Genomic DNA, 13,290 nt, shown 5'->3' on the forward strand with positions numbered 1-13,290 from the left:
CTCTCCTTTATTATTTTTCTATTATCCAGCTCTCTTGGTTTTCCAGATCTCTGGCTATGACTTATCTCCCCTTTATCTGCTCCTAAATACGTGGTCATTTATCTGAAAATATATGAAGTATTTACTGTCTTGTCAGTTTTTTATAACTACTTTATATCCTTCAGATTCTATCATTTTATTCAAATTTTCCCTTGATACAATGCTCCCAAATATATGATTGTCTCCTCTTTCATATACAAATACCTACTCAAGTTGACTTTGCAGACTTCTGGTGTTAAGTATGTTATTTGTATTAATGTCAATAACCCAAATTTAAAAGACTTAAAATAATTTTGTTAATTTAAAATGATTTCTTGATCAAAATAAGGAAGAAAGGGACTAAAAATATTTTGAAACATGATTAATTTTAATACGTTTACAGGGAAAGAGTAAATCCACCAGCAAGAAAAAAAAATACCATAATTAACATTTTACAGGTTTTTACTCTCAAAGCACAATACATTTTTCATAGAAACAAATATATCACCATCATAGGTACCATAATATGGCAACATTTATAAACAAGGCCATTTACCATTAATAAAACCAGTGGCAATGGTGATACAATACATTAGTTTATCTTTGTTAAAATTTTTACTATTATACTTCCTGGCCTGCAGGAGTATTTGCCAGGATACAAAAGAAAAATGTGTGACCTCACTTTGAACAATACATAGAAAGCTCTGGCTGCCTTTGCTTAACCCTATATTTACTATATTATCACTAGGAATGTTTTCATACCACTACTCTACCATGGAATAATAGTTCATTCCACTTACTATTAAAGCCATTCCCAAGGAATCAAATGTTTTAATAGATTCATTTGGAGATTAAGTAATTATTTTATACAAAATAAGAAGTACAATATCAGGACATAATATTTGATATGCCTAAACTTAACAGAGGAGAAAAACTATACCAGTATTAAGTGGAAAACAATTTCATATTATTTGGAGTAGGTAATGGCAGAGTATTGAACTGGGGAAAAATGTGATAATATGGTTCCTCTCATTTTTTAAGAATTGATTATTTTTAAATGCACCAGATGATTTTCTGAAGTCCATTCACATTCACTGTTTAGATTCATTTTATTAGTGGCATATACAAAGCACCATATAAAATAACATGTGAAATGTAGAACAATCATGACTATGTAATTAACTATAGAAATAACTGCTAAGAAAATATAGCAATATTAACACAGGATTTCTAAAACCATTGCATATTCATTACTTTCCCATAGTTAATAATGTCCCATGTTTAATTTTTACAGAATTTATCTATCAAGATTTATAACGCATTTGGCACTTTTTGGGGGGCTGAAAATAGTTGATATCTTCTGTACAGTAATGTTACAGTTTTATACAAACTTCAGAAATATGGCATTGGAATAGTCTTTATGATCCTCTTCCGAGTGTTCCATTTCACACAACAGCAAATACTCTGAATGCCTTTCCTCCTGGAGGATTCTGTAAACTGCAAAAAAATACAGAAAGTATATTGATGTCATCTCCACATATAATCCTCCAAATAAATCATGTTTATTTATGACAGTCAAGAAAGCAGCTCTATGAATCCAGATGGCCAGCTTTCTTAGGCTACTATAATTTATAGTTATTGGAAAGCTTGAGTGAGGATGACATAATTCTTTAAATCTTAGTTGTATGCTGGGCTGCAAGTTTACTAAAATTTAAGGTGCAGAGTGGTAATAATAGTATTTTATATGTAATGCAAGAGATTCCAGATCACGTTTTCCTGTGTTACCACCTTTGATTTTAATAAAGCAGAGTTAGGTAGCTGTTATTCCATTTTATTGGGGGAATATGAAGATCTAGGTTTACAACTGACCAATGTGGTTAAAACTTAACTGCAAGTTAAGAAGACAGTGATATTTAAATAATACTCTAGAGTACTATTTTTTAAGCACCTACTATGAATTTCCCAGACCTATAACAGACACTAAATGCCAAGTTGTCTTTTTATTAAAAATGGCACTCAGATGGTTATGTCAAAGGCAATCTACCTTACATACCACCATCCTTGGGGCCATTTATAGAAACTTAACTGTATATGTGAAACCTCCACTGGCAATTTTAAAGAACCCGGTAAATGTCTAAAAGTTAGGAACTTTTCTTTATCTATACAATATACATGAGAGTTAATGTTTTTTTCCCCAAGTACAAATGATTTGAAAAAATCACTATAGGTTCTTTGCTCTTAACTTTAATACTTGATAAAGTAAGTCATATTAATTTTCCCAAACCACTAAAATATATACTACTGATGGACGAAATAGTATAAGACCAGAAGACATTCATTTATGTCATACAAGGTATCCAACTTCTAATCAAAAAGAATTTGTTTTTTGTGAAAAATCAGACCATTCTTTAGCAAATACTTTGTCATATAAAAGGATTAGAGTAATAGCCAGTGCCCTTCTCAGCTAGAAATAATTACATATAAAAACTAATCTAGAAAATCCAAGAGGATGAAAGAAATTTCCTTATTATAAAATCAATTAACCAAAGAGTGATTCTGACTCGTAATCCGATATTCATGTTGATTTTTATAAGCCTGTAGGAGACAGACATCTCTGGTACTGCAGCTTCTCCCATCCCTGGATGACAAACTATTACACCGTATGCAAAGGAAACACACTGGCACAGCCACGGAACTCCAAACCCATATTAAGGTGAGCTGGTTGTGAAGCAAGCGTAAAGGGGTGTGTGTGTGTGTCTGTGTCTGTGTGTAGAGGAAGAGACTATAAGTATATAAAATACAAAATATATATGTATACATTTTAAAATTTACCTTTCTGAGAAGATTCCATTCTGAAAAGAAGCAGTGTAAGTCTTTCTTTTGTCCACAGGCATGACATCAACATAACCACCAGGATTTCGAACCACTCCAGCATGTACGGCTGCTCTGCAGATACTGGACAGCTGAAGGGACAAGGAAAAACCCATTGTTATTAGAAAATTCCTGCTGAACTTATCCAGTCTACTTTTCTGCTGGACTGAAGTCGGTGACACCTGTCTCTATATGGACATTCAGCGGTTACAGGTTGATGGTTTGTGCATAAAGGAATGTTTCAAAAGTCACAGTTAAAGCCAATTCTGAGTGAGTCTGAGGCAGATCTTAAGGGTAGCTAGGATGGTAAATTCCCTTCACCATTAAATCTAACAGACACTTGCCTTTCCATATAGCAGGCTTTGGCTATAGTGAAGCAATCAGATGCAAATTTACTCCTTTTATCTCTTGAAGGGCCCATTTATCATTCTCAAATTTCAGCTTTTGGGAGTCCCTACTAGAGCCACTCTGACCAAATATTCACGGGCTTATTATCTGTACCTCTTATGTTCCATTTTGACTCATAAACAAATCATAGATCTGTATGTCTTTACAGTCCCTTTTCCAAAATACAGGTGTGTATTAAATGGGGAGCTTTCGTCTATGAAGTAATGTAATCTACACACAGCAAATTTGCTCAAGAAGAAAAATATAAAGAACAATCATAGCTTCTTACCTATATTTGCAATGTCTATCACTTTGGTTTGAATGGTCTGACATGAAGTGCTAGGAAAGTGCTATGATTACATTGTACCAGTTATCTAAGTCTGAACTGAACTGGATTTCTATGGAAGAGAAAATTATTTTCAGGCCCAACACTTTAAAATGATTAACTATGGATTTCTAGAAGTCGACTCTTTTCCTTTGTCCCCTTAAAGTCTTCTCCAGACTTTGACATTTGCTTTAATCCTAATGTTCTGCCAAAATTTGTCAGTAGCTGCATACAGCCTGAGGAAATCCCACAAAATGAAACACTTGAACTGTTTCAGGATAAAACAATCCCCCTCATATCCGAGGGGTCTTTTCTGATCCCACTGGTGTGTTTTTTTTTTTTATCTCTATGCACATGTGAACGACTTAATGTGCTTTTTAAGTTCACATAAGCATGTGCATCTTACATGACCTTGCTTTATTACTGTGCTCTGAACTTTGTGGCATCAGTCAAAACTTATTAGATCAGAGAGCCTGAATGCCAAGCTGTTTAATCCTTTTCAAGTTTTTGCTATGTCACAAAATACCATATATCCAAAGCCTCGTATCCTTACTCCAAAGAGGATTTTATTCAGTTTAAAGCCCCTCATTGAATTAATGTTTGTATCCAATATGGTTCATAACAGATGAAATTAAAAATAATTCTGTACACATTTCAGTATTTTTCTTGCTCTGTTAAAAGAGTATCATCAGCATTTTCCCCAAGGCAATAAAAGTGCTTAGATATAACATTCACTAAATCCAAGCACTTAATATGTTTTGAAACTATTGTTTTGCCCACAACTATGCAGTCAGCAGGCATTCCTATTTCAGTTCAAAGGTCAGAAGAGATTTTCTTTTTATACCCACACCTCGTAAGAATTAATATATCATGAAAAGAAAAATAATTTATCTGTGAAAACAGTGGAATATTTTTAACGGATGCAGAAATTAACTTCATTTGTAACAAATGAGAAAAGTTCAAAGCAATAGAATGTACAAGTTGTAGCTATATAAACAGAAAGAGAGACAGGGAGGGAGGGAGGAAGAGAAGATATCTTTCCATATGTTGTATTTAAAGAGATAATGTATTTTGTAAGGGGTGGGAAGACTGGCAGTTAATGCTTAAGTTTCCAACTCTGCACCAACCTCATAATAATAATCTTTTTATTTCCAACTTACTTTTAAAAGGATCTACATAATAATACATAATCACCTATATTCATTGCACTAAGGAAGATAAAATGATCTCAGGATATAAGTTCTAATAAAACATTAACTCTAGAAAAATAGATGGCTGATGGATATAGAATTGTATAGGGTATTTTGAAAGATTTTCACCCGGCATGACTGAAATGAAAAGTTTTGGTGTTTAAACAGATAATCTAAAAAGAATGACTTCTTTTGAAATCTTTGACGATTTTAGATAGGCTTATTCATTTACACTTATTAATTTATTTTTTCAACAAATATTTATGTATAAGATATTTGCTTAATTTCTGATGTCCTGTGTGCTCTAAGTTTGTTAAGGCAGGATGTAATTCTATCTTGTTCACAGGTTGGCACACATCAAATTGTTGATTAAAAAACGATGCACGAGTTGCCCAGCTGTCACCCTCAAGGAACTTCAAACTAATAAAAGAGGAGGAGAAACAAACCTAACACTAACAGAATCAGCTAACTGCTAAAAGGGGAAAGGCAAAGTTAGAGGGGCTGAAAGAGGGGTCACATTATATATGTATTAGGAGATCCCCAACACACTCCACAGAGAAAGTGGTAATAATTTAGATGTGAAGAATGACCATGATTTTAACAGACAGAAAGATAAGAAGAGGGGCGCCTGGGTGGCTCAGTGGGTTAAGCCGCTGCCTTCGGCTCAGGTCATGATCTCGGGGTCCTGGGATCGAGCCCCGCATCGGGCTCTCTGCTCAGCGGGGAGCCTGCTTCCTCCTCTCTCTCTGCCTGCCTCTCTGCCTGCTTGTGATCTCTCTCTCTGTCAAATAAAGAAAAACTTATAAAAAAAAAAAAAGAATTGTATCATTAAAAAAAAAAAAGAAAGATAAGATAAGCACAAACATGAGGATCAAAAAATTAGGATACCAGTAAGACATTTAAGCTGTAGGTAAGAATAGTGCAAAGCTGAAGCCTAGGAAGGACTCAGATGTGGAGAAAATCTCAGAGCTAATGCTGAACTTAAAAGAAACAAAAACAAAAACAAAAAAACCTGGACCTCAGTGAACTCACCAATACAAATAAGGTGATCAATACTATTTTAGACCTCTTTTCACAAGCCTATTTCCATAGTATTTTATTGAATATGTGTTTCAAAAGTGTATTATCTGAATTAGTTTTTGCATCTCTCTGGCTTAGAAACTAATGGTTTCTAAATGTCTGCCACATAAAATCTAAACTCATCAGCATGCATTCAGACTCTCCAAGGACATGTTTCAAGAGCCAGATCCCCTCGATCCCTCACACCAAATTGGCTGCAGGCCCTTTGAAATTCAATGCTCACCTGTTCAGAGACAAGCAAACCTATGTGTTATGCATGCATCTTACCTGCTGTCCCCTCCCCATCTTTGTAGATGCTGTTCATCCCACCTAGATTGTGTCCCTTTTCCAATTTATCAACCCACACTTGAACCCTGGCTCAAAGAGCACTTGTCCATATGGAAGCCCTCCCAGCTAATAGTCCTTGTCCAACCCAGTAACGTTGTCCATTATAACATCCCCTCAAGTGGTTTCCTTTTGTATGTATTTTAATGTACTATCTGTTCTTGATTCTATGCTACTTTTTAAATGTTCCTTTGCCAGCAAAAGATATTGTTCATATACCTAATAATTTCTTAATTATCAAGTTTACACTATAAAATACTGAAGAACCAAAAGGAAGATTTAAAAAAGAAAAGTCAATTTTCCTTCAAAAGAATGACTCTGGACTATTTCCTAAGTGTCTGATATACAACGAATGGGTAAGACATAAAGAAAAATTTAGTAAAAATAAATTATTATGCACTCATATGTGCATACGGATAGTCATTTTTCAGTGTTACTGCTGACTAGCTTCTCTGAGAATATGTATATCCAAATAGAATCTGTTCCCTTATTCTATATATAAATGTACATGCATTAATGTGTGTACAGATATATACATGAATACTGAGAGTTAAATAAATTAAGATACTTACATCAGAATAAACTCGAGTTCCAATTACACGAGCATAATGCGGATTTGCCTGCATACAGTTACGAGGACAATAGACTCTGAAAAATATATATATATAATATTAAGTAGCTGGTTACTTCAGCCGTTCTCACTAATAAGACCACAGACAAGCACACACAACAGTTTACAGCATTCTCGATCCTTCTCATCTTTTTTTCTTCTGAAATAGGTCCATTGTATAAGCCAGGCAGTAGATACAATTGCTTCTGCTTAATTTACTCACTTCCAGCTTTCGGCACCAATGTGTTCTTTTCTTTTTTAACTTAGCCAAGAAGCTTTCTAATTTCTGGATTAACCAGAAAGAAACATCAGGGTGCATCCCTGAGTATCTGGGAATTGGTACCCAATGTGTCTGTAGAATTTAGTAAACAGATAACTTGAAAAACATGACTCATTGCCTCACACTTCTCATAGTTTGTTTCTTCTACGCTCACAACTTTGGTATCTCGTCTAATTTCATGGTTTTACTCATGATTATAAATTGTTGATTTCCAAATTTCTATATCCAGTTAAGACTTCTTAATTCCAAATTTGTATGACCTATTGCTTATTCAATATCTCCACTTAACTCTTACAGTAATTTCAAACTTAAGTGGGTTTAAAACCAAATTCCTAATCTCTTCCTCTGGCCCCCAAATCTGTTCTTTCTGTAGGCTTCCTACAATAAAGGGTAGCTCCATTACTCCAGGTGCTCAGGCCAAAATCTCTTATTCTAGCCTCGATACTTCTCTTTATCTCACGCCTTACATTCAGACCCTCCTCAATTTCTCTTGCTCATATGTTACAATCAGAGAATTCCTCAACACCTCAGTTACTATAACCCTAGACTTCATGGTGTCTAGCTATCGGTTCTCCTATGACTTCCCTGCTTCCAACCTTGCCTCATCCACTCTTTTGTTCCCCCACTTATATAAAAGCGTACAAGTCCAATCATATCATTCCTCTGCTCCAAAGTGGAGCTTTCCACTTCTTTCAGAATAAATGACAAGATCTTTACAATGATCAACAAGCCCTGCATATCTATTCCCCCCCAGCATTATCTATCTGACCTTATATCCTCCTCTTCTACTTTCTCCCCTAGCTCCAGTCATACTTGCCTCATAGTTATTTCTCAAACATACAAAAAACAGGCTCTTCCTCAGGGCCTTTGCACTTCTCTTTCTCTGTGCCTAGAATATTCTTTCTCCAGATTTCCTATTGCCTTCCTCATATCTGATTGGCTTAGCTCACTTAATAACATATCCAAAAGCCCTTTATTTAAACATCCAATTAGATTTAAAAATCCAATTATCACTGTTCAATCAATCATGTGTTTAAAAACTCCACTCCGCGAGTTTAAGAAACTACCAAGTGGCACTCACTTTTTTTTTTTTTTAAAAAGCAATGGACTCTTCAATTTACACACATGCACACATACACAAAGACACTTGTGTACTAAAAGGAAATTAAAAGCTAAAACTGGAAAAAAATTCATTTGTATACAGTAAATCAGAATCTCAACAAAATGACTACATGAAAATCACTGTCTGATGAAAGAATCAATGATTTTCCTAAAAGTATTCTGAAAAAACATTTAATTGCTACTACCTTTACCAATTTAAGAAACTCCTTCTTAAAAAAGTTAAGAGATAGCTGCATTTCTTATTTCTAAAATCTATATAACATTGTACACCTTAGAGTATACCTGTGAATTATAACTTCTAAAGTAGAACCACTTAAATATAAATAATAAATGAGTCCAAGTTTTTATAACTTTAAAGAGCTATTTTTTTTTGTCTTTTTTTTTTTATTTTTTTTTCAGCATAACAGTATTCATTATTTTTGCACCACACCCAGTGCTCCATGCAATCCCTGCCCTCTACAATACCCACCACCTGGTGCCCCCAACATCCCACCCCCAACCCCTTCAAAATTCTCAGATCGTTTTTCAGAGTCCATAGTCTCTCATGGTTCACCTCCCCTTCCAATTTCCCTCAACTCCCTTCTCCTCTCCATCTCCCCTTGTCCTCCATGCTATTTGTTATGCTCCACAAATAAGTGAAACCATATGATAATTGACTCTCTCTATTGACTTATTTCACTCAGCATAATCTCTTCCAGTCCCGTCCATGTTGCTACAAAACTTGGGGATTCATCCTTTCTTTCTTTTTTTTTTTTTTTAACAGCTTTATAAACATATATTTTTATCCCCAGGGGTACAGGTCTGCGAATCGCCAGGTTTACACACTTCACAACATTCACCATAGCACATACCCTCCCCGATATCCATAACCCCACCCCCTCTCCCAACCCCCTCCCCCCATCAACCCTCAGTTTGTTTTGTGAGATTAAGAGTCACTTATGGTTTGTCTCCCTCCCAATCCCATCTTGTTTCATTTACTCTTCTCCTACCCCCTCGACCCCCCATGTTGCATCTCCTCTCCCTCATATCAGGGAGATCATATGATAGTTGTCTTTCTCCGATTGACTTATTTAAAGAGCTATTTTTATAAAAGATGCTATTGGGGATTTCTAGAGGAGGAAAGTTGTCCCCATTGACTGAGATATTTTCCCCCATGTGCTTGAGAACAGTTGGGCATCCACTGCCCATCCTACCGCAGTAAAATCAACTCCTCTGCCTTTAGGATCACACTGAAGGCTCTACCTTGACTATATTTAGCACTTGGTTTGTGGAAGGCAAAGGTCAGTAGCTCCAGACTGAGTTAGTATCTACTTCGGCAAGTTCAGATCAAAGAAAGACTGAAGGAGGTTTTTACTTGTGTTCTGATCTCTGGTTTTAAAACCTTGTTACGTATTACTGAGAATGTAGATAGTGACCCAGCTGGCATTCCTTTATATACAATTTAGTTATAAGCTTTGAATAAAAATGTTGACACATTTTAATGATACCTGCTTTTACATCTTGAACATTCAATAGGTTTCAGACTGAGTCATTTGTAGATACATGTAAATCAGGATATGATTTCTGCCCTCCACCTCTGTGGAGGTCAGGAAAAGAAAAGGATTTCTAGTAACTCACACAAACACATGATATTTACAAGATTATGGAACTAAATAACAGAGACTGCTTATTTGGGGCTATTCTGCCTGCTATGGAACCTCTCAATGACACAATGGTATAGGTAAATATTGTTTCTTCATGCTCATCTTGAGCTAATTTCCTTTCATTTATTTGTTCTTGGCATTTTCTCCAGAATAGATTTATGTCTCAACTTATTTAAGTCATATGATATTCTGAAACAGATGTACCAACCACATGGTTCCTTAAAAGTTATAAAGTGTTATATAAATCATACCATTACAGCATAATTTGTGAAACTATTAAAAAATTGTATGAGAAAAGAAAAGACAACCCTTTGTTTCACCAATCTCTAAAAGAAAACGGCAGGGTGGGGGGGGTGCTTTCCTGACTACCTAAGGTCAAAATTATTACTTCAACCAATTTGTTATGTTGGTAACAGTAAAAGGTAAAATTAAATTTTTTAAAAAGATTTTATTTATTTATTGAGAGAGAGAGAGAGTGCACACACAAATGGGAGGGGGGAGAAGAGAGAGAATCCCAAGCAGACTTCATGCTGAGTGCAAGGCTGAATCTCAGGACCCTGAGATCATGACCTGAGCTGAAATCAAGAGGTGGATGCTTAACCAAATGCCCACCCAGGTGTCCTGGTTAAATTTAATTTTAAAAATTTCTCTCATGGGGGAATATTTCCCCTCCCTGGAGTAACCAAAGAAATAGGAAACATTTATTAACATTTCACTTTAGTGATTTTTATTTCTTTTGGAAAAATATTGCTAAATTATTCTGCAGATATTAAAATAACCATTTACTGAGTATCTATTACTATAGTATCTATTAGTATCTATTAGTATCTATTACCCATGCTTTATGCTGGGATGCTCTACAGAAATTACCCTCACTATTTGGTCCTCATAAGCCTAGTCACATGGCTGAGATAGAGCCTAGCAAAATACAGTACACACTGAGTATTTAATAGTATTCATAAATGGATAATTCTAAAATTTTTTTCTATCATATGATAATGGCAAAATTTACCAGCTTCACCTACCTTAAGAAGTAGCTAATTCTTATATCATCACAGTCTTTTATTACCTTATGAACAACCCATCTCATTCTTTAAGTGAAACATCACTTAAGTTTCAAAAGGTTCAGTGACAAATCTTTTCCAAAACAAACTTTACCATAAAATGTAAGCTCCCTCAATTTCTAGTAATTACAGTTTATCAATTACAATTCTATCTCTAAATCTTATTATTGGTTTTTAGAATTAACATGTGATTACTTTGTATTAATGGAGGAAATGTGGATAGAAATAAGACTGGAAGTGAAGAGATCTATTTCATTTTTCCTATGTATGGTTATAACTTATGGCCATAATACTTCTAACAGTTTTCACCTCAGTGTGGTCAAAATAAATGAAGTACTTTTCATTATTGTATTGTAGATAAACTCCATTATAATTTTTAAAAGATAGTATGCAAAAAATAATAAAAGAATGGCAGAAGATGGGCTTTTTGACTTAGCAATCACAATTAGATTTATCCTATTTAGAAACTGAATGGCAATGCTTAAAAATATGTTACATCATTATAGTTTTTGTGGAAACAATTTGTTATAGACTAACTGTGTCTCTCTAAATTTATATGTTGAAGCCAGCTCCCAGTGTGACTGTATTTGGAGATGGGCCTTTATGGAGTTAATTAAGGTTAAATGAGATCATCAGGGTTAAGCCCTAATCCCAGGAAAGGAGAATCTTCTCTCTCTGTCTCTGCCTTTGCCCCTGTCTCTCTCTCTCCCCTTCCCTACCTCTCCCGCCTTGTGAGAACACAGAGAAAATGCAGCCATCTGCAACAAGGGGATAGGCTTCAGAAGAAACCAAACCTGTCCACACCTTGATCTTAGTCTTCCATCTTCCAGAATTAGGTGAAAATAAATTTCAACTTTTAACACCATCCAGTCTGTGGTATGTTGTTATAGCACCTGAGCAGACTAAGACTTCTTCAGAAGTCTTCATAGCACATGTGAACACACAGAATACACCCAGCAGCTCTGGTATTATGGAATAGCCAAAAGCACTCTGGGCTTTGGAGAAAGCACATGAGGAATGCCTAGAGTGCAGGTAGTTTGTCATGACCCACCGCTCCCTTCGGCTTCACAGCTCAAGACCATGTACCTTTCAAAGCCTGCAGACAGCAGAGTTCCAGGCAAGACAGTTATCACAGAGTAAAAGCCCCAGCAATATATGTTCACTGGTCAAGAAGAATGAGAAAATTTAGAAAACATTACCTTGGGCAATGTGAAGCAGGCTTATGAAATGGACAGAGCTGTTCCACCGTTGTTTCACAAGTGACAGCCTGGACTGAAGAATTGAAACACAAAACAAAAAGCAAATCTTTGGCAACAATAACATGCAACATAGTCATAAGAAAATAAGATTTAAAAAAGTGCTAACCTGTTACTTTAGAGACTGTGAAGGAATTAGCAGACTGATATTTGCTGAAGATAAAAACATAAACATGTCAGTCATTTTTTAGATGCATCATCAACATAATTCCTGGTATTACTTAGGTCTATGAATACTTTGTTTCCTTTTAATTTGATTCTTATTTAAATATCTAAATAAGTAGTAGTATAAGAATACATCCTCTATTTTATGCTAAATCCATATTACCTTCAAGTATGAACCAAATCAATATGAACCAAATTAATCATTCTTGATATTAGAAAACGGTCTCTTCTCATGATCAGTCTCAAAATATACAAATAACAGCATAAAACCACATAGATTTATGTCTATATATTTGTTTCCTATTAAAATTAAAACTCTAGGGACATCTGGGTGGCTCAGTGGGTTAAGCCTCTGCCTTTGGCTCAGGTCATGATCTCAGGGTCCTGGGATGGAGCCCCGCATCGGGCTCTCTGCTCAGCAGGGAGCCTGCTTCCTCCTCTCTCTCTGTCTGCCTCTCTGCCTACTTGTGATCTCTCTCTGTCAAATAAATAAATAAAATCTTTTTAAAAAATTGAAACTCTAAATATATTAATCCCCTGTCACCATAGAACCAAACTATTTAATCTCTTATAATAGTAAATACAAGATAGTATTGTAAAAAGACTATTAAATCATAAGTATGTTAAAGGAATGTGTGTTATTCATTTTTGTCCCCCCAAGTATATAGTAAAATGTCTGTAATGAATGAATTTCTAATGAATATGCTTCATGCATCATTAAAAAGCAGGTATAGAAGAATAGGTATACCATTATATACCAAAATTTTAATTGGTTTATTTATACCCAAATTTTCAGAAAAAATCTATTATAAAAGATAAAACTTATTTATGATAGTATTTGAATGACACACCTTCACATTTTAAAAGAGTTTCTGTAATAAACATAATCAGAAACTAAGTTCAAACAGAATAGTAAATAGGATAAATGTTGTTTAATCCAACACCCAGTATTTGG

At 35.0% G+C, this 13,290-nt stretch overlaps 1 protein-coding gene across 2 annotated transcripts in view; it reads right to left on the bottom strand.

The window, feature by feature from the left end:
* Window positions 1–385: 385 nt before the first annotated feature.
* The window catches only part of CRISPLD1 (cysteine rich secretory protein LCCL domain containing 1), a 47,944-nt gene continuing 35,039 nt past the window's right edge, over window positions 386–13,290 (bottom strand). For both annotated transcript variants that reach the window (XM_047728687.1, XM_047728688.1), the window contains 5 exons: window positions 12,280–12,323; window positions 12,114–12,186; window positions 6,768–6,843; window positions 2,851–2,981; window positions 386–1,515 (listed from right to left, as the gene is read on the bottom strand). In XM_047728687.1, coding sequence (XP_047584643.1) covers window positions 1,464–1,515; window positions 2,851–2,981; window positions 6,768–6,843; window positions 12,114–12,186; window positions 12,280–12,323 — 376 coding nt within the window. In that variant the 3' untranslated portion in view covers window positions 386–1,463. The remainder of the gene's footprint in view (window positions 1,516–2,850; window positions 2,982–6,767; window positions 6,844–12,113; window positions 12,187–12,279; window positions 12,324–13,290) is intronic.

Source organism: Lutra lutra, chromosome 4, assembly GCF_902655055.1.
Source record: "Lutra lutra chromosome 4, mLutLut1.2, whole genome shotgun sequence".
NCBI lineage: Eukaryota > Metazoa > Chordata > Mammalia > Carnivora > Mustelidae > Lutra > Lutra lutra.